This window comes from Orussus abietinus, unplaced genomic scaffold, assembly GCF_000612105.2.
Source record: "Orussus abietinus isolate OABI.00-Male unplaced genomic scaffold, Oabi_2.0 scaffold55, whole genome shotgun sequence".
In the NCBI taxonomy this organism is placed as follows: domain Eukaryota; kingdom Metazoa; phylum Arthropoda; class Insecta; order Hymenoptera; family Orussidae; genus Orussus; species Orussus abietinus.
Window position 1 is genome coordinate 652,496 of NW_019394295.1, and position 19,529 is coordinate 672,024.

The window sequence follows — 19,529 nt, forward strand, 5'->3', positions numbered from 1 at the left end:
TCATGGGTACTTGATCGCCGCAGAGCTTGCTGGATTTGGTAGAAATGTAAAGGATGTTATCACAGAGATGAGTTGAGAGCAAAGATGAAGAGGATCCCTGAGTTGAGCCGCCACTGGGAGGTATCACACAGCAAGTGCGTAACCCGCCCGCATTCTCCACGTAGAGCCAGCAAGGTTGGGTAAGTACAGAGATGAGCAGGTGATGAGGCAGATGAGCCTGCTCATCTCTGGTAAGTATAATACCTGAAGTAATATACGTGGTTTTCTACATGTATATTACAACGTATAATATGTCCCTAGTTTTCTACGCAGGCATGAAGTATATTACCCCAAACTAAATGTGCAAAGCGCATGCGCAATATCATCAATAGCCAATGAGAGGCGTAATATACTTTACACTCGCGTAAAAAACTAGAAACATAATAGTCATAACATACACGTAGAAAACTACTTATATTACACGACGTATTATACTTATTCAACCCTGTGCAGGCTGTGAACAGATAAACACTGGATAACATCTGTTTGCTCACTGGATGATTATTTGGTAATCGTGAACTGGATCAAGTAACACGTAGGGGAATTTATAGAATTCGTGTGAATTCTTTAAAACAGTGACGTAAATTAATATATAGATGAAAAGATATGAAATAAATGAAAACTGACTTAAGGCGCCTTAAAATTGTAATGAAGTAAACACGTGATCAAACTATTTTATACGAAAAAGGAACATTCCATTTATTTTTATTTATTTTCCTCTTACATAGCGTTAAATACTCAATCGATTTAAAGACTATTTAAAGAGTTCACGGAGAGCAAGTTTTAGATTAAAAATGAGTACTGCAAATAGTTCTGTTCATCTAACAAGTGGTTATTCTATGCCTCTCATTGGAAGTATGACAACAATATATATTGTTATATACAATTTATTTGCATTAACAAACATTGTTAACAATCGTTTAATTATTTTAGTTGGGACATTTAAAATACGAGACAGGGATACGATATATCAAGTCCTCGATGAAAGCTTCAGAGTTGGGTTCCGATTAATCGGTGGGTTACAAAATAAGTTATTAATTATTGCTGCTTAAAATATTTGTGTATAATTTATTTTAAATTTTGTGTCCATAGATACAGCAGAAGTATATGGAAATGAAGCATTCATTGGAATTGCATTAAGGGACCTTCTACCAAAGTATGGTCTAACTAGAGGAGATATTTTTATTACTAGTAAACTTTGTATGTACTTAAAACAATTACGAAACGATTCCAATGATATCTTAGTTTTAATATTTCCACGTCTTACTTTTATAGCTCCCAGTAATAATGGTTATCCTAAAAGGATAAATCAGGCTATTCAAACAACTCTCAGATCACTTGGTACATCGTATCTAGATTTGTATTTGATTCATTGGCCAGGTGCAGCTGGTATACCGGAAGGTTCAACTCAGAATACAGAATTTAGAAAATTGACTTGGGATGTGTTGATGCAACTCCAAGATCGAGGCATTATTAAATCCATTGGAGTCTCAAATTATACGATTAATCATCTTTCAGAATTGATGAAAAATCCAGGGTCTGTAGTGCCTGCTGTCAATCAAGTAAGATTATATTGAGATTTAAACTCATTAAAAAGTCTAATAAAACAGTTAAATAAACTATAGATTTCTTAATTTCTTTTTTAATTTATTATATTTGAAAATGTTACATAATATGTGTCTATAGCAACTTCTAAATTTTTCAAATTATAGGTTGAATGTCATCCGCATTATCGCCAACAAGAATTAAGAGAATTCTGTAATAAGGCAAATATACATGTCCAAGCATATTCCTCGTTAGGAACTACTGGCGGCATTGGTTTATTAAACGATCCAATAGTTAATATAATTGCTTCTGAAATTGGAGTTACTAGTGCACAACTTTTGTTGAAATGGGCTTTACAACAAGGAATCGGTACGTTATGACAATCAGAAGTGACTTTATTTAAAATAAAGCATATGAATGTGGAAATTTTATGTTATAGGGGTAATACCTAAGGCAACAAAAAAAGAACATATTATAGAAAATATTCAGCTGGATTTCATGATCAGTGACGGGCACATGAATATTTTATCAAATTTACCTCAAGAGAAATATACATGGAATCCAGAAAATGTTTTTTGAATGAAACCTCTCGAATGATTGCCTGTGATTAAAACAATTGCATCTAAATAATTTTAAATGTTTAATATAAATATTTGGTGCATACATTCGGAGAATGTTTGAACCAAACGAAATAGCGAAATTGTGTTTTGAGAAATACTCTAGCCTTAAGAAAACTGGAAAACCTTGTGATAATGAATGGACAGTATTATCCGCTGTTCTTGTAAGAAATGGAGAAGGAACCGCTGATGTAGTATCATTATCTACTGGTACGAAGTGCCTTGGTCATTTGGAGTTGAAAAATACAGAAATATGGGAGAAGGGTACTAGATTAAGTGATTCTCACGCAGAAGTTCTAGCCAGACGTGCTTTCCTGCGTTATCTGTATGATCAATTAGAAATGTTAATATCTTGTCAACAAAGTAATATCTTTTTATTAAATGCAAATAGAAAGATCAAAGTCAAGCCTCATGTGTCATTTCACTTTTTCTCCAGTCATACTCCTTGCGGTGATTGTTCTATATTGCCTAAATACGAAAATGTAACAAATAATCCATTGACAAAAAGGAGGAAAACAGATATTTCTACAAATGAGATTAACTCTATGGATCGTGATAAAACAGTCCCTGTTGAATCGGTCATATTCCATGACTTACACAGAACAGGAGCAAAATGTATAGCAACAAAGGAAAAACAAGATCTTTATCGACCTGGCATAAATTATCATGTCGTTGGACCATTGCGGACCAAACCTGGAAGGGGAAATCCAACTTTAAGTTTATCATGCTCGGACAAAATGGCAAAGTTAGTATAAACAAGCAAAGTAGCTACATATATTGAAAGTATATTAGCATCCAATAGAAATTACATTAATAAATAAGTTTATCACAGGTGGAATGTAATCGGAGTACAAGGATCATTGTTGTCAAATTTTATACCATCGATATATTTTGAAACTGTTACAATTGGTGGAGGATGTCCATTTTCATTGGAAGCTATGGAACGTGGTATACACAAGCGATTTGGCGAAGATACAAAAGGTCCAAAAATAACACAAGCCACTCTAAGTTTTGAGCATAGAAAAGGTCTTAGAAGGATGCAGCCTTGTTCAACAAGTATTATATGGTGTGCGACGAAAGAACAGTAAGTTTTGTTTGCATCGAAAGCCTATGAAAACTACAATTCCTATTTATTAAGTAAATTCTTATACTTAAGCGCTCATACATTCTTAAATAGTAAAATTAAACAAAAATGAATGATTTATAGACAATTAGAAGTTGCTGTAGAAGGCAGAAAACATGGGACGACGAAGAAAAAACGTGGTCGAGGATTATGTGTATCCAGAAAAGAACTTCTGAAGACGTTTATCAAACTTGCTGAAAAATATCCAAGTTTTAGCAAATATCCAACCCATCCAAAGAAACTGACTTATTTTCATTTCAAACAATGGAATTACTCATACCAGTATATGTGGAAGGAATTGCGATCAAATTTATTTCCCACTTGGCCATTTAAGTCATTAGATTTACTAGACTTTACATTATAATTTTGCATTTATTTTTGTTATCGCAATAAAAATACCTTTATACAAGATAAATCATATTTTATTAACAGTAAAAATAATACTTGCATCATAATATACAATAATCACAGTGTTCGTCGACTCAAATTCGTGTAACCTATGCCTACACAGGTTAAAATCACTTGATCCTGGATAGCAACGATAGAATCATCATCTTCTTTAACATTTTCTATTTTAAATGTGATTCCAAAGAAGTCTTTCAAGTCACGTAGAAACTGTATCCTTTGAAACAAAATTTTGAGGATTAACTTTGATCAGGCATTGCTTACGATTGCTTTAATAATTTTACTTACATTGTTTGCGATAAAGGTCCAACGCATATTTTACAAACATCCTTTTTTCCCAGTGCCATAAATAATGCTGTCATACTTTGGAATACAGAATCTACACAACCACCTCTGCAAAAATATAAATCAATAATATTAATCTTGAAGATCAAATAATATGTCATGCGTACCGATAAATCTCATCAAGAAGCTTCATAGCGGCTTCCTTGCCAATGTCTTCTGGTACACAGGGTAATGATCCTGTGGTCATTAATAGAGAACATGCTTCACCGCTTAGAAATACTCCTGTCGTACTTTCTGCTGTTAATGTTATTCCAAAACCTAGTGCATTATTAGACGATTAGAAGATAACATTTCAACAGTAACGGAGAGATTAGAATTGCCTTCATACCTGGAGACTTTCCACTTGCTGCTCCTCGACTTTGATCGGTATGAATATAAATATCTGGTATAAAATTTAAAACAATGCCTTTTGCTGAATCTACCATTCTATTAGCAATTGCAGGGGATACACGTATGCTGCACGCTGTACCTCTGATACGTGACACCATTCCATTATCTAGAAACTAATGATTTTTTTTAATAACGCTGTTATATAACATATTACACATTAATCAGAATTCAGTAATGTTTTCAAAACTAACTTGAACACTTTTAAGAGCTTTGTTAACTGGACATTTGAAATGAATTTCTCCGCCACCTAACGGAGGCGCTCCCCTCTTCTTGATTGTCAATTGTATATCATCATCGCCAAGTAAAAATCTTTTCAGTATGGGAATACCAGATGCTTTCACTCGGTCTATTGATGGATCTAGATAATACATAAATGGAGAAATTATCCGTCTAATCTAAATAATGAAATAAACATGAATTAGTTTGTCAGTTCGTACCAAGTGTATTATTCGTGACTCCTTTAAGAGTAATTTCAACAGGCTTTTTACAAAACGGAGCCAACGCCATGACTGCTTCAAGATAGTAACTAATACCACGCTGCGTACTGCATTCATGTTCCACGCTGTCTCCAACGAGTAGACCAGGAATATAATGCAAATCAGTACCCGTTGCGTTAATGTGAATTCTGCTGCCATTAGTCAATTTATCCAGTAAACGAACAAAGCTTATCTCAAATTCTAAAAAGAATGGACGTTTATACATGTGAACATATGTAATCAGAGTAATAATTTTCGATTATTGACCTCTAAGTCCTGGATCATCATTGTCACTTCTGATGTCAGTGATTTTAACAGACTTGCCAGATAGTGTTGAAAGTAGCAAGCGATATCTTAAATGATTGCAACCTTCATAAATTAAAGTATTATGCTTCATTTGAGCCGGCATTATAACATTTGTTCAATGTAACCTATTCCTTGAATAACACGTGCTACCTGTAAACAAAATCGTTTTGATTTATGAAATGAACACAAAAGTCTGAGAAGGGAAACTGCTTAAATTCTATTTGAAGAAGAATGAAAAGAGAAGATTTTTTTTATATCCTTTTCCAACATAGTTGTGACCAGAGATGAGTTGGGAAATTGCTCACGGGCAGGATCGTGCGATCGAATCCTGTGCTGCCCGCTGGTTTCGTATGTTAGCTTTCACCGTTTTTTGTCCCCAAGGGCGGCTCAACGAATTTCTGATAGGAGCTCGCGTACTCGCGATGGCGGTACCATCTACCAGTCGCCGTTGGCGGCTGACGTATTCGTGATGGTAATACCATGCAGCAGTTGACGGTGGTGGCTTACCTACGCTTACCGGCACTGCTCGCTTTTGATGGTAAGGGAAGAACACTCGTAACGCTCCATTTGACTTTATCTACTTACCTACTAATATTAAGTACATTGTTGCCTCGAAGTCGACGTGATGCGGAGCTTTGAGGCACGCATCGGTGTCGCGTACGGAACTCTCGTGCAGCGAATCTGTGTGAGTGCGATAGCTCCTAGAAATCTTCGCGCGTCCCAACCAGCCAATCGCCAAGCTACGGGTCGAGACGTTGAGTATGTGTGCATTCGGCGCTACACTGGACAAGTATGCGTGAGACTCGAAAACTGCGAAAAATCCTCCCGAGGCTTACCTAAGTGTGGATATAAGGCGAGTCATTTCGCGCATGCTTTTTACATTTACCTACTAGCATTATCGAGCGTTTTTAGACGTTTCTAGAACGTTTGTGAACGTCTTCGAACGTTTTCGAGCGTTATCGAGCGTTTTCGAGCGTTTCTCGATCATTTTCAGAGCGGTTTTGAGCGTTTTCACGCATTATCGAGCGTTTTTCGACCGTTTTTGAACGTTTTCGAGCGTTTCTCNTTAGGTAAGCCTCGGGAGGATTTTTCGCAGTTTTCGAGTCTCACGCATACTTGTCCAGGGTAGCACCGAATGCACACATACTCAACGTCTCGACCCGTAGCTTGGCGATTGCCTGGTTGGGACAAGCGAAGATTTCTAGGAGCTATCGGACTCACACAGATTCGCTGCACGAGAGTTCCGTACGCGACACCGACGCGTGCCCCAAAGTTCCGCATCACGTCGACTTCGAGGCAACAATGTACTTAATTACTATTAAGTACATAGTAGTAGATAAGTAGATAAAGTCAAATGGAGCGTCACGAGTGTTCTTCCCTTACCATCAAAAGCGAGCAGTGCTGGTAAGCGTAGGTAAGCCACCACCGTCAACTGCCGCATGGTATTACCATCACGAGTACGTGATCCGCCAACGGCGACTGGTAGATGGTACCGCCATCGCGAGTGCGCGAGCTCCTATCAGAAATTCGTTGCGCCGCCCTTGGGGGTAAAAAACGGTGAAAGCTAACATACGAAACTAGCGGGCAGCACAGGATGCGATCGCACGATCCTACCCGTGAGCAATCTCCCAACTCATCTGTGGTAGGGACACAAGAAGTATATGTAATTTTATAGCATCCGCAAGAGTGCAGCACACAAGTTCGCGTTAAATGTTTCGAATGTACACAATCTCTTATAATTTAAGGTTAAGGGAACTCAATTCATCAAGGATCAAAACATTGAGAATTGTGTTCCTTGTTTATACAAAATAGGAATATACGTACCGTGGTTACATTATTTGAAAATGATGTTGTTCCGTGAGATTTAATATTTTTATTTGTAAGTTAGTCCGTAAAGTTAGATAAACGCACAGCCATGTTTCGAGAGACGGCAAGAATTTCCATTGAGGATGGAAGTGCTCCATCAGCTACTCATGTTGTGAATCTTCGTATGGAAGACTTGCTAGAGAAACTGAAATTACTCAACTATGATATCGAATTTGTCCAAGAATTAAAGATGAAACCAATCAATAGGTGATTATATTTTATTTAGTGTAAATTGAAATTATTCCAGTATTATTTAATAACAGTATTTGGGATGTGTTAATTAGGCACTATTTTGTTTCGTCAACAAATCCTGGGGAACAGTTTTACGTGTTCACCTCTTTGGCTGCCTGGCTTGTCAGAAAGGCAGGAAAAAGTTTTGATCCTCCTCAAGAGTATGACGATCCTAATTCAACGATAGCTTTTATTTTGGATCACTTGAGAGAATTATCTGTACCGGTGGAATTTCCTCCTAATAAACTAAAACAGGGAGCTGGAGAACATGCAATTTATGTGTTAGACTATTTGGCGGATGAAGCTTTGAAAGCTGTTAAATTTAAATGGAAGAAGTAAGAAAATAACATTCTGTAGCTTTAACAATTATTTATTTATTTTAGTGTTTTCATCAAGTTTGTGTAGTAATCAGTGTATTTAAATGTAACTTTTAATCTCAGGATACAGATTCCTCCTGATGAACCAACTCCAGAACCGGAGATTGACGATGACGATGCAGAATTGATTTTAGAAAGAGTTGAAGAGGAGATCATTGCTGAACAAGAGGACGAAGAAGACGTTTTACACATTGATGATATCACAAGGCTTTATCGGCAGAATGCAGTATGAAATTCTGAATATATTTCAGACATTTTGATGTTTAACTTTAATTTTACGTTTGTTGGAAAAATATCACTTTCTTTCAGGTCGATTTGGTCAAGCCAGATAATATTCTAGAATCCAAAACAGATACAGAGGAGTGGAAGCTGGAATTGGAAAGAGTCTTGCCACGATTAAAAGTCACGGTAAAAACCGGTACGATGATTTCAATAATAAACTTCATTACATGATCAATATTCATTCGTTATCTTAATTTATGTCATTCTTGGTATCAGATCCACGCGACTGGAGGGCTCATCTTAATCAAATGAAACAACATCATGCAAATATTGCAACTCATCTTGCTGGGACCAAAACTCAATTAGAAAGACTTCACACTGATATTAGCAATACATTCGAAAAAATTAAGAATAGAGAATTGCATTTAAATAGACAACTGGAACCTGTTCTTACCAACTTCAGAAGCCTCCAGGTTATTGTTATTTAATTTTATTTACCTTATTAATATCTGCTGAGGAACTTTTTACAAAACGTAAATATTTTAAAGCTACATCGATGAAGAAAGAATCATATTTCTACTTTTAGGAAGAATTATCGAAAGTTAAAGAACAGTACAGAGATGTTAGTGGAGGGGTTACGGAACGGACAAGAGTCCTAAACAAATTGAATGATGAATTAGAAACAACTAAAAGAGAAATGGACGAGCGAGGTTCCAGCATGACGGATGGAAGTGAGTTGTTTTGTTTCCCTCAAGGATGTCACATAGTAACACTATAAAGATAAAAAGAATACAATCCAATATCTTCAATATGATACATATTCTTGGTATCAGCCCTAATTCTAGATTGCTTATCTTGAAATCGTGATAAGGATATTCCCTAATTTATCTATTGAACAATTAGAAATACATGATAGAAAACTTGTGATAATTTTATCAAAAGCAAAGATGTGATGCGATTATTCCATTGTCGTTTCTACATTTATTTTACTATTTCAGCTCCTCTTATAAATGTCAAGAAAACGATTACAAGAATGAAAGGAGAAATATCTGAAATGAATGTCCGTATAGGAGTACTAGAGTACAGTTTGATGTGTGCAAGACTAAGAGACCGTACTCAATTACAAGAAGAAATGAACAGCACAAGTAGTACGGTACTCGTATAAAATATAAACCATCACTTAAACTCTTTGAGATTCTCATATCTACAAAGAAAGTACAAATGTATAAAACTAGTCATTACATAGAAATATTTAATTGCAGCCTAACTGAATTTCGTTTATTTAATAATTTAAGCTCAAGTAAAAACCAGTCACTATTGTCAGAAACTGAGGCACTAAATGTACGTAAAGATATACACTTTGTAGATTCGGGGTTCAAATTAGAATCTTTGAATATATTATCCGAAATAATGTTCAATGTGTATATTTGCCCCAAAAGATAATTAATATCACGTTTCCGTACATACTACACAGAGTGATTCGCGGTGATCCAATTAATTCTCCTGATAACATAAAACCCGACTTAAATGGCTAAGGAAAGTTGTAAGTGCACTTCATAAGTAAGCAGCATTACAAATTGAAATCATGTCCACGTCAGTGAAACAATTGTTATAATTGTTCGTCCCACTTCCGCTCTGACTTCCGCACGTTACGAGTCGGAGAAAATCGAGTCGAGCGTCGACCCTTCCGATTCGCAACGCAAAGCGTGCAGTAATGCAGAAACGGAAGAGTTCTCAACTCAATTACTCAACAGGTACTCAAGTTGGAAGTACATATCAACACCTGAAAAGAAACTGAAGTATCACTAATCGTCAGTCGCTACAATCTTATAAAACGCGAAAACATTTCAGGAATAACACGGATCCAAATAAGTCGTTAATGATACAAAAAGAATCCTAATTCACAATAATTCTATATATAAACAAATCATTAAAAAAAAAAAGAACATGAATAAGTGCAGTGATTCGTACAGAAATACTCGCAGAACTCGCGGAACAGTTTCATCGAAACTGCACCGAATAAGTCCGTTATCATTCCTTATTTTAATTATTATAACATCGTCATAAATCCCTCCCGCTTTTGAATTACACGCTCTGACGAAGACACTAGGGAAGAACATTCAAAATGGAGACCGCTTTATCTCATTCCAGATTTTCAAGGATCTCTATAAATCAGCTATTTCTTAGAGTATCTTCGGATATTTTTTCATGGATTTTCTATCGCATTTTCCGTTGCACTTTCCATCACCTAAACCATTCTGTTTCATACAATTTTTCAGAATTAAGCCAATTTCGAAGCCCCTGAAGTACACAAGTGCACCGAGGATAGAGTATATCACATTCGCCTATTCATTTCTTAGAGTACTTCTTTGGATACTTTTCCATGGATTTTCTATTGCATTTTCCGTTGCACTTTCCATCACCTAAACCATTCTGTTTCATACAATTTTTCAGAATTAAGCCAATTTCGAAGCCCCTGAAGTACACAAGTGCACCGAGGCTAGAGTATATCACATTCGCCGGTCCCCACCGAGGTCCTTGGGGAAGGCAGCTTTCGAGAGAGTATAGAAGTTCGCAACTGACGGTCGTCAGTCGTTGCATTGACTCGCAGTTTTAACATTCGGCATGTGAACTTCGCAGAGCTCGTTCGCACAAATTGTGGGTCTCGGTTAATGGGCCGGTACAGTGCAAGTGTCGCGTTGCAACCGCGCCAACGCACTGAGTCTCGAATTACAGACTGATTGTAGTAAATGAGCGCAAGCATTCCTTGCATCGGCAAATCAGCGATTTAAAAACGGAAGATCGGCGAACTAGCGATTTAAGAACAGAGGAAGCGACCAACTCACGAAGGCGAGATACTGGAGACTTCAACGCTCCGATAGGAAGTAAGACGAATGCCCTACTTGATTTTGGCATGCACTGATAAGACACTGCATCGGATAAGGTCGACTCTGCGCAAAACCTCGCTCTAACGTGTGACGGAAATTATTATATCCATAGTATTTCACAAAAATTGAACAATACTTCTGTTGCATTAATGCGATGCTTTTTAAAGAATCGGCAGCAAAGCTGCTTTACTGGCAAATGTTCGTTTGCTCCACTTTCTTGATAGTGAATCATCGCTCCGTTATCTCGCTCAACTACCTAGATATCTCTTCCATTCAACCAAAGCGACAATTATTTCTTTGTTTTCTTGAATCATGCAGAATGTATCTTAAAAGCTGTCCATCTGAAATATTCGGTGAACGATTGTCTGGAAAAAAAAAATGATGCTGTATTGCTGTACGCTTCTTATATGTAATCTGTACAATAATGTATGCATAAACTAGTATGTACGGCTTAAAAATGTAGATGGTGCTACGATGTACATATTTCTATATGTACAATTGAGATTTCAGTACACTAACTATATTTAACTTGAATTGCACAATCATTGGAATACCAAATACCAAGATAATTGATTAGAGATATCGATAAACCAATATGCAGGTTAAATAGTGCCGATCGATCATTGATGGGAACTGATGTCTTGTATCAATTGGTTCAAAGTCATATTTGGAACTCCTGAAGAAAGCCATTATCACTGCGTATATCAATTGGTTCAAAGTTTGTTGAGCCATTTCTGTATAATCATTACATATCGAGGATCTTCCTACCCGAATGTGAAATCTTCCAGAATGTTGCCGTAGGGTTGGATAACGCTATCTTCGAATGATAATTAAGATCTTCATTTCCTGAAACATTTACAAACCCATCTCGGCTACATTAGATTAAATCTACGGTTAGTATATTTTTTACAGACATTTCTTTTTTTACACTATTTCAGAAGATTAGCAAGAAACTGCAATTTCACAGTACAGAGTTTCACTTTCAATCCTCCTTACCGAGTGACAGCGATTTGACCCTGTTTTTTTTAGCGGCTTACGCGCTATTTACCTGCAAGCCTCTTCCGTACTTTCACTCCTTCTCTCTCTCTTTCTCTTTCTCTCTCCGTGACAATGAGTCTTCAAGCTATAATGTTTCGTAACCAAAACGACGCTCGTTAATTGTTAAACGGTAAATAGCCTTATTACCCCTATTATCTGAACCGCGTCAGCTCCGCCAAGTGAAGACAGGTTCTCTTAGCGTTCTCATTCGGAAATAAATGGAGTTTCATCTCGCTATCTCGTGAAATCGAAAGCGGCGAACGAGTACATGGAATCTTGCCGGCGAAAGGTGCTGTTAAATGCCCGGAGAAATCGCGTAATTAGCAATACGCATATGTATTCTTCAGCTGACCGTCAAGATACAGTTTCTCGAAGATGTTTCACCTCGTAATATTCGATATTAAAAACGTAGAATGATAAGAGTATATGGGTCGTTACATGAATTTGCGGACAGCTTCTGTTTGCAGCGAATTTTTCTTGGAGGTTCAGTACTTAATTAAAATTACAGAGAAAATTGTAATAAGTAATCAACAGTGCCAGAGAATTATTAATTAATACGTTATTTATAATTAATATTTATGAAGCGTTCCAGTAGAACGCCTTTGACGAAAAAAAAAAACAAAATGGCGGTGGAGATCATTGCATCTTTAAGTAAAATTGTCACAAAGGTATATTTTACATGTTAATGTACTTATTACCAATGGCAGAGAACATTTCATTCATTGATACGTAGTTCATATTATTGTAGAAGGTGCATTTTTGAAATTTTACACAGTCCGCGAATTTATGGAGCGACCCGGTAGAACGCCTTTCACGAAAAAATAAAATGGCGGTTTGGATGTCTTGTGGATACCAGGCCACCTCGAAAGTAAAGGCGCAGAACGTTCCGGCCGAAACTCTGATTTAAATAAATCCAGCTTCCTCGGGGAAACCACCATCGCTGGGAAGATATTTTCGTTGAATAAAGTCCATGTGAATCATTTCTTTAAGTTAACTTTTAAATTTTCAATGTTCGTGATATGCGTCATCGACGGGAGGGACAAAGTACCACTCGGGATGGTATTTCGCCAAGGTTGCAGTCAGCTCGTGACGCATATTCAGATTAAGCTAGTGCATTGAAGACGTGACATGTTAGCAGAAGTTCAAAAAATCCGGAAAAACAATTTTACTTGAATATGTCTTGAAAAAGACCTCCTCCATCTCTGCATAAAAATAAAAAGCGATGTCCCGTTAAATACATCTCTCTCCGTCCGACAGAATTTTCACTTCAGTTTAATTCGTTTGAAGAACCCTCGAATTCATTTGTCTCGTTAGTCTTCGAATTCTCACGTTCCAATTGAATACAAGCTTAAAAATCTCAAAATAGAATGGTCAGTCCATTTTATACAAATTAGACCAGAAAATCTTCAAGTCACTGGCGAAAAAATGAGAAATATATTAAAAATACAAGTTCATTGCATTATTGCATTCATTGAGAGTAGAATCTTACTTGTATATAATCTAACATTGCAATTAACATTAACAGTTTATACAAAACTCTGTGCCTAGGGACAAGAATGAAGTGAAGCTCAATTAGTATTTGTAAACAGATTTCCGAAGTTGTGCCGAGTCTTTATCGAAAGCTCATTTGTACCTTAATCCAACAAAAACGGATACAAGTTTGTATTTAAGACTTAAATGAAACCGATTTCATTAAAACTTCCTATCTCTTTTCTTGTCATACTTCAAATCTTCGTCTGCTATCACGAGACTTATTTGAGAGAAAAGTGTTTCACTCGAGTAATTACCAGCAAATTCGTTTCGATATTGAATTTCATTAAACAAAATTCTATTTCCTCAGTCGAGGAACGTTTTCTTTATATTACATACTCACGTGGCAAAGTTTCATAAACGTCCATGCACTGATCTCGAAAAATGTTGAAAAACTGCAGTATCGGTGAGCAACGTGCAAAAGAGTCATGTATGGTCCCTTAAATCACTCATCGACAATCCAGAATTATATTACGCTATATTGCCCTCCCGGGCTTATCGTTATCAGTCGAGTCAAGGTCGTGCCATTTTAGAGTATCGTTTGTTTTGCTTTTTTTAAGCGTTTCCTGTGTATCTCATCCGCAAAATGGCCGGATTTCAGATGCGTAGTACCGGCGATCCCGCGTAGACTCCGACGCGGAGGTTCCTGAAGAACGTCGTCTTCCTAAAAGGAATTATTGCGTAATAATTGCTGGACCTCCATACATATTGTGCTTTTTAACGGGTGCGTTATCGCGAGATAAAGTGTCTGCGACAGGTACTTATCCTCGTAGACTTCGAAATCGGGTTCGAAGGCCTTAATCCGTCACATATCGCGTGTCGATTGAGATTACCACCGCGCATACCTCCATATAAAGATCTCGTGTAGTTTGTACATTGTTTCGTTGACATCTACCTGTGATAATGGTGAAAAAAAGTGTTAATTTACATTCTACAAAGAAGGATGCCCGTGATGCGGTCCCATCAACTGAGGACCGGTAAGATCGATCGCGAAAGTGATAACAAGGAAGATGAAAAATGTCTTACCAGATGGGTCGTGCTATCGACACTGTATCATGAGTTTATTGACATCATTCTCTTAAGTGCAAAAGCACTTGCTGGAATCTTAAGTCGTGCATACTTGGGTCAGGAGGATAATTTCTTACCTAAAAAGATGCATTGAATGAACTTTGATAAGGATATTGTTCTCCTACATCTCTTTTACCTGAAATTTTCTGCTTGAATATTTGCTTCCTTTTTCAAATCTTGCGCCGTATTCATTGAGCAGCAAGAATGGTCTTAAGAGAGAATACAAGGTCATTTAAGAGTCCAACTGTAACGAGTATTGGAATGAGAGAAAATCAAACATATCTCGTTATTCAAGGTAGCGTTGCATTTGAATGTTAAGAACACGTCAGAGAAAAATAGAAAATTAAATTTACGACTTGCTCTTGAACTTCTTGCTCAATTCGTCTTGCATGTAATGCCGCCTCGCTGCTGCAATCTGCAGACAATAATACGTTCTTTAGAAGGATGTATACTTAATAATACACTCACGTGAAACGAATACTCTTGCGGATGTTATTATTTTAAAAGGAATCGCGTTCCACATGAAACTGATATTTTCGCAAACATTTCGTATGCAGATATGATTTCTAATCGTTTTGAGTTCTAATAACTGAGACATGAATACAGTTACCCTAGCCGATACTGAATTTGTTATTAAGGTACTCGATACATACGTTTTTATGCATTTGTAATTTGGCGCGAAACTCTATCGTGTTTTTGTTTAATATGGCCGTTCCCAGGCCAAAGTGATTAAGTTCCCTTGATGAATTTTCTTTCATTTTAGTTCCAAAGCACTTAATTTATTGTTAACTTTTCGTATTTATCAATTTTCTTTAGTTTTTATCTTGTGGAGGTAATCAGTTTGGCCAATGGGTAATTCTTGTATATCGACGTGCTTGCATTGCCATCTTGTAGCCGGAGTGCGAACTAACACCGGATTTGAGTTTCGAGTTTCGAATATTCTCTATGTAGTTACTTATCTATATACATTTTCTGTATGATCTTGTCTGCTGTTACCGATTGATAGGGTATCAAATATTTTCGATATCAACCGATGGTGGCGCTGTAATCGGTGACATTGAACAAAAATTTTATAGCCGTATAGTAATGACAGTAGTGAAACATTAGTTACGGTCTGTTATTGTTGACTGCCTGGGTTTGTTCTTGATCTACCAATAGAGAGTTACTGTCACTGAATGAACTTAAATATCACTGAATTTAAGTAGTGTCTGCAAATAAGGTGCAGACATCGAAATTCATTTTATTTCGTAGCATTACCGAACAGTTCCTTTGTCATCGAGTAAGGAGTAATAATCTCCTTGATGACGCATAAATTTGCAATTCGATTTTATTGGATGTATTGACGAAATCCATGCCAGTATTTTGATAGATTTTATTAATTGTATATTCATTTTCAATCAACGTCTGATTAGTTCACATAATCTGAGCTTACGTCAATTTGGTATGTATTATACCATTGTGTGGCACTCGATTTACATCACATCGTGAAACTTGAGTATAGAACGTTCTTTATTGTTTTGAGTCTTGAAACAATACGGAGTAGTAATACAACTTTTTACATTGAACATTATGTTTAATGGTACATTTAAATGTTTGCAACTCCTTGAACAACAAAAATCTTACGTGTTAAGTGATATTTGGAAAAAGCAAGGATGTCGACCGACCCTTTGATGGCGGCAGATTTACGCATACGTGGCAATGACTGGAAGTAAGGATCACTGGAAATGTGACATTATGTCTTTTGTATAATTACTGTTTTATCATGCTTCTTGATTTAGCATACGACCAATTTTATATTTGAAAGCAATGTGTGTTTTCACTTTAGATAAACAAGAATTTAAAGTTAGGAATATATTTCTTAACATTTGTATTACATTTGCTTACTTAACATTACTTAATATAATACATTTGTATTATTTCGATGTTGTATTAGTTTCTATTGTTATTAAATATGCCGCTTTCTTTCAGTCCCAGTGTTCAAGCAAAAATGGGTTCTACCCAGAAGAAGTTAATAATTGTCATAATAGTAGGAATAATTGCCATCATAGTAGGAGCAGTTATAGGCGCTATATGGGCACCTATCTTTAATAGTATGATGCATGAAGTAAGTATTCGTTGAATAATCACAGACAAATCGCTGCGCATGATTGTTGAGTTTACTAAAAAAGTTATATCTGTTGTAGCAATTAGAATTGACGACAACATCTGAATCCTACAAAATGTGGGAAAAAACACCGATTCCTATGTACTTACAATTATACCTCTTTAATTGGACAAATCCCCACGATTTTAATTCTGCTGTCAAGACCAAACCTCATTTTGTTCAAATGGGTCCGTATACTTTTAGGTAAGAACAAGTAATCATTAATTCTCATTGTAATTATTATAACAGTGTATATATTCAAGATACTATTGTAAGGAAGTTTGTAATGTATTAAAGGATCTATTTTCAACAAATTATTACATCTTAGGGAGATCGTTTACAAAGTAAATGAACAATGGAACGAGAATGGGACTATAACTTTCCAACAAAAGAGGTCATTTCACTTTGAGGAATCCTTATCTAATGGCAGTCTGTCCGATAATGTAACAAACTTGAATGTTATTGTGTCGGTAAATATGTTAATATTTAATACCAAGTATATATCTATAACTACTTTGTTAGGTTCTTATTTTTAAATGGTTAATAATTTTTAGACGTTTGCGTACACCATCAGACATCAGAAACCATTTGTGCGATCTGTCCTCGACAAAGTGATGACATCACTTGGAGAGAGGTTAGTTATCACAAAAACTGTAAGAGAGCTTCTGTTCGATGGATACGATGATAAATTATTGAGAATTGCTGCAAAGTTGAACATGACTGGAATACCTATGAAAAAATTCGGTTGGTTTTATGCTGTGAGTATTTCTGGTATAATAACTCAACATTTTGTAGACAAATATTGTACATCTTTGTCTTCCTATTTTTCAGCGAAACGAATCTGAGACTTACGATGGAACCTTTAATATGTTAACTGGCAAGGACAATGTATTTTCATTAGGGATGATCAAGGAGTGGAATTATAGCAATCAAAGCAAGTCTTACGATGGTTCCTGCGGAGCCATAACTGGAACAACTGGAGATTTGTGGCCTCCACTAAAGAACAATGAATCAGTTTCAATATTTGCTTCCGATTTATGCTCGTGAGTACATGTACGACCTCGTCAATGTGATGAAATCAAATAACAAAGCATGTATTAATCGGAATTAATTTTCAGATCACTCTCTCTAACATATGAAAATGATACTGAGTACCTAGGTCTGACAGGAAAACGATTTGTTTCTGACAAATACATGTTTGATAATGGTACAAATGTACCATCCTTAAGTTGTTACTGTCACAATACAGAGTGTGTACCTAACGGGGTAAGGAATGTTTCACTCTGCAAATTCGGAGCTCCAGCATTTGTTAGTCTACCGCATTTTTACCTAGCTGACGAGAGTTATAAAAATGCCGTATCCGGGCTGAGCCCCGATACCGACAAATATGAATTTGCGATCGTCGTAGAACCGGTAATATATAGCAAATAACATGAACAAAAACTCTATATATTTATCGTTCCAATCCTTTAACGTTAAATTTCCATTCGCAGTCGACGGGTATACCAATGGAAATCCAAGCGCAGCTGCAAATAAATTTATTGGTACAACCAGATAGTGCAATGTCGTAAGTAATGTCCTCCCTCAATAAAAGATATTTAATGTAATTATCATCGTAATTAAATCGTATCAGTCTAATCATGTCGATCGCAATGATCCTGAGCCAGTTTTCACGTTTTGTTGATCTCTGCATTGTTTTTTTCCAGACTATTTAAAAATATACCAAGAACGTTTGTCCCTATGTTGTGGTTTACACAAGAAGCTAAATTAACAGAGGAATTAGCGGAAAAGGTCAAGTTCTTGCTCATAATCCCGATGTTAGGGCAGGTCACGTTCTTCGGTATTGCCGGGATAGGACTTTTATTGGTATTCATCGGACTAACGATCTGCATAAACAGAAGATGCCGTAATAAAGAGTCTCAGAGGTTACTTTCTAATAAAGGAAGTAACAATACCATTAATTCCGACGGATGATCATCCGTACACTTATAAGAGCAGTTCTTGTTCTTAAGAGCGCAATCGTGGATGGATATCGTCAAATTCCGTTTATACTAAGAAACGGAGTGACATGTTTTGCCAATCCAGGACTTCCTGCAACGTTTAAGGCGTGTTTTGATAGAACTCGCTGGTTCTCCTCAATACTAGAAGCCATATTCTCCTATACTCTCAATAGAAATTAGTTCCTCACGCCGAAACGAACTTGGCGAGTTCTCTTAAAGTGCACTTCTTTTCTTTCCTTTGGCCTTAAACGTGTCAATGAAATGATTGTTCTTTGTAATCACAGTGCCTCGATAACTCCGATAGATACGTATTTAGGTGTTTATACCCGGTAATTCAAGGCGTGCGAGATCTCTACGCATAAAGGGCTTGATCGAAGTATAGCAAGAGTTTCTATTCGGGAATCTAGCTGACTTATACTTAGCTCTAAGGCTAGTCAACACAAGCAATTGAACAATCGTTAAATGAACAATCGTGATGTGAAAGTGGCGTCGAACAGTTCTCGTTCATGTAACTTTTCTCCAAACTGAGTGTACTGAATCGATTCAAACTTTGCAGTATAAATATGAAAGGTATAAAGAAGGTCCTGAAACTAATGAAATTTCTATATTTTTTTTAAATTTGTTCATAGATATTTTTAAAATTTGTTATAAAAAAATGAAATTTCATGAGTTTTAGGACCTACCTTAGGGCCTNAAAATTTGTTATAAAAAAATGAAATTTCATGAGTGTCAGGACTTTCCTTATAGCCTCCACGTTCACGTTGTCAAGTTTAATACGATTCAGCACACCCAGTTCGGTGAAAAATTTCATGAACGATTGATGATTCAGATGTCACTTTCACATCCCCTTAAGTGGACTTCAAGTAGGAACTCGTTCTAGCCCATGTTAATCATGTATTAAGTAATTGACGAACCTGTTG

The 19,529-nt window shown here is 36.4% G+C and overlaps 5 protein-coding genes across 16 annotated transcripts; 4 read left to right on the plus strand and 1 right to left on the minus strand.

The window, feature by feature from the left end:
- Positions 1 to 210: 210 nt before the first annotated feature.
- Positions 211 to 2,174, plus strand: LOC105694429 (aldo-keto reductase family 4 member C8). Of its 2 annotated transcripts, none has more exons than XM_012415093.2 (7): positions 211 to 230; positions 493 to 894; positions 973 to 1,053; positions 1,132 to 1,239; positions 1,315 to 1,601; positions 1,752 to 1,953; positions 2,024 to 2,174. In XM_012415093.2, the coding sequence occupies exons 2-7, from the start codon at positions 834 to 836 to the stop codon at positions 2,161 to 2,163; spliced, it is 879 nt and encodes a 292-aa protein (XP_012270516.1). In that variant the 5' UTR covers positions 211 to 230; positions 493 to 833; the 3' UTR covers positions 2,164 to 2,174. The 2 variants fall into 2 exon arrangements, with proteins under 2 accessions (XP_012270516.1, XP_012270517.1); XM_012415094.2 differs by lacking the exon at positions 211 to 230 and having other exon boundaries at positions 311 to 574; positions 768 to 894.
- Positions 2,175 to 2,232: 58 nt separating this feature from the next.
- LOC105694427 (tRNA-specific adenosine deaminase 1) lies at positions 2,233 to 3,770 on the plus strand. Its single transcript, XM_012415089.2, has 3 exons — positions 2,233 to 2,946; positions 3,034 to 3,285; positions 3,409 to 3,770. The coding sequence occupies exons 1-3, from the start codon at positions 2,258 to 2,260 to the stop codon at positions 3,686 to 3,688; spliced, it is 1,221 nt and encodes a 406-aa protein (XP_012270512.1). The 5' UTR covers positions 2,233 to 2,257; the 3' UTR covers positions 3,689 to 3,770.
- LOC105694428 (RNA 3'-terminal phosphate cyclase-like protein) lies at positions 3,713 to 5,848 on the minus strand. 2 transcript variants are annotated; one of them, XM_012415092.2, is made up of 8 exons: positions 5,832 to 5,848; positions 5,208 to 5,396; positions 4,902 to 5,141; positions 4,656 to 4,822; positions 4,403 to 4,577; positions 4,182 to 4,332; positions 4,018 to 4,122; positions 3,713 to 3,946 (listed from the first exon to the last, which is right to left on the minus strand). In XM_012415092.2, exons 2-8 carry the CDS (start codon positions 5,347 to 5,349, stop codon positions 3,790 to 3,792), a joined length of 1,137 nt encoding a protein of 378 aa, XP_012270515.1. In that variant the 5' UTR covers positions 5,350 to 5,396; positions 5,832 to 5,848; the 3' UTR covers positions 3,713 to 3,789. The 2 variants fall into 2 exon arrangements, with proteins under 2 accessions (XP_012270515.1, XP_012270514.1); XM_012415091.1 differs by lacking the exon at positions 5,832 to 5,848 and adding an exon at positions 5,552 to 5,675.
- A 978-nt stretch (positions 5,849 to 6,826) lies between these two features.
- Positions 6,827 to 10,487, plus strand: LOC105694418 (intraflagellar transport protein 57 homolog). 3 transcript variants are annotated; one of them, XM_012415069.2, is made up of 8 exons: positions 6,827 to 7,319; positions 7,397 to 7,678; positions 7,784 to 7,946; positions 8,030 to 8,138; positions 8,219 to 8,415; positions 8,529 to 8,673; positions 8,941 to 9,095; positions 10,397 to 10,487. In XM_012415069.2, the coding sequence occupies exons 1-8, from the start codon at positions 7,162 to 7,164 to the stop codon at positions 10,400 to 10,402; spliced, it is 1,215 nt and encodes a 404-aa protein (XP_012270492.1). In that variant the 5' UTR covers positions 6,827 to 7,161; the 3' UTR covers positions 10,403 to 10,487. The 3 variants fall into 3 exon arrangements, with proteins under 3 accessions (XP_012270492.1, XP_012270491.1, XP_012270490.1); XM_012415068.2 differs by lacking the exon at positions 10,397 to 10,487 and adding an exon at positions 10,222 to 10,372; XM_012415067.2 differs by lacking the exon at positions 10,397 to 10,487 and having other exon boundaries at positions 8,941 to 9,355.
- A 95-nt stretch (positions 10,488 to 10,582) lies between these two features.
- LOC105694416 (protein croquemort) lies at positions 10,583 to 19,181 on the plus strand. Of its 8 annotated transcripts, none has more exons than XM_012415061.2 (10): positions 14,310 to 14,375; positions 16,098 to 16,174; positions 16,435 to 16,570; positions 16,650 to 16,813; positions 16,938 to 17,079; positions 17,164 to 17,367; positions 17,441 to 17,652; positions 17,728 to 18,022; positions 18,103 to 18,176; positions 18,316 to 19,181. In XM_012415061.2, the coding sequence occupies exons 2-10, from the start codon at positions 16,119 to 16,121 to the stop codon at positions 18,581 to 18,583; spliced, it is 1,551 nt and encodes a 516-aa protein (XP_012270484.1). In that variant the 5' UTR covers positions 14,310 to 14,375; positions 16,098 to 16,118; the 3' UTR covers positions 18,584 to 19,181. The 8 variants fall into 8 exon arrangements, with proteins under 8 accessions (XP_012270486.1, XP_012270482.1, XP_012270488.1 ...); XM_012415062.2 differs by lacking the exon at positions 14,310 to 14,375 and adding an exon at positions 15,274 to 15,907; XM_012415063.2 differs by lacking the exons at positions 14,310 to 14,375; positions 16,098 to 16,174 and adding an exon at positions 10,583 to 10,827.
- Positions 19,182 to 19,529: the final 348 nt, after the last annotated feature.

Excerpts from the sequence above, each read along its gene's own strand:
- LOC105694429 (XM_012415093.2), top strand. The coding sequence starts at position 834 with ATGAGTACTGCAAATAGTTCTGTTCATCTAACAAGTGGTTATTCTATG. Across the intron at positions 1,054-1,131 it reads AGTTGGGTTCCGATTAATCG|ATACAGCAGAAGTATATGGA; the intron begins GTGGGTTACAAA and ends TTGTGTCCATAG. Across the intron at positions 1,602-1,751 it reads TAGTGCCTGCTGTCAATCAA|GTTGAATGTCATCCGCATTA; the intron begins GTAAGATTATAT and ends TTCAAATTATAG.
- LOC105694427 (XM_012415089.2), top strand. The coding sequence starts at position 2,258 with ATGTTTGAACCAAACGAAATAGCGAAATTGTGTTTTGAGAAATACTCT. Across the intron at positions 2,947-3,033 it reads TGCTCGGACAAAATGGCAAA|GTGGAATGTAATCGGAGTAC; the intron begins GTTAGTATAAAC and ends AGTTTATCACAG. Across the intron at positions 3,286-3,408 it reads TGGTGTGCGACGAAAGAACA|ACAATTAGAAGTTGCTGTAG; the intron begins GTAAGTTTTGTT and ends AATGATTTATAG.
- LOC105694428 (XM_012415092.2), bottom strand. The coding sequence starts at position 5,349 with ATGCCGGCTCAAATGAAGCATAATACTTTAATTTATGAAGGTTGCAAT. Across the intron at positions 4,823-4,901 it reads AGTCACGAATAATACACTTG|ATCCATCAATAGACCGAGTG; the intron begins GTACGAACTGAC and ends TGTATTATCTAG. Across the intron at positions 4,333-4,402 it reads AGCAAGTGGAAAGTCTCCAG|GTTTTGGAATAACATTAACA; the intron begins GTATGAAGGCAA and ends ATAATGCACTAG.
- LOC105694418 (XM_012415067.2), top strand. The coding sequence starts at position 7,162 with ATGTTTCGAGAGACGGCAAGAATTTCCATTGAGGATGGAAGTGCTCCA. Across the intron at positions 7,679-7,783 it reads GTTAAATTTAAATGGAAGAA|GATACAGATTCCTCCTGATG; the intron begins GTAAGAAAATAA and ends TTTTAATCTCAG. Across the intron at positions 7,947-8,029 it reads GGCTTTATCGGCAGAATGCA|GTCGATTTGGTCAAGCCAGA; the intron begins GTATGAAATTCT and ends ACTTTCTTTCAG.
- LOC105694416 (XM_012415059.2), top strand. The coding sequence starts at position 14,302 with ATGGTGAAAAAAAGTGTTAATTTACATTCTACAAAGAAGGATGCCCGT. Across the intron at positions 14,376-16,434 it reads GTCCCATCAACTGAGGACCG|TCCCAGTGTTCAAGCAAAAA; the intron begins GTAAGATCGATC and ends GCTTTCTTTCAG. Across the intron at positions 17,653-17,727 it reads TTTGCTTCCGATTTATGCTC|ATCACTCTCTCTAACATATG; the intron begins GTGAGTACATGT and ends ATTAATTTTCAG.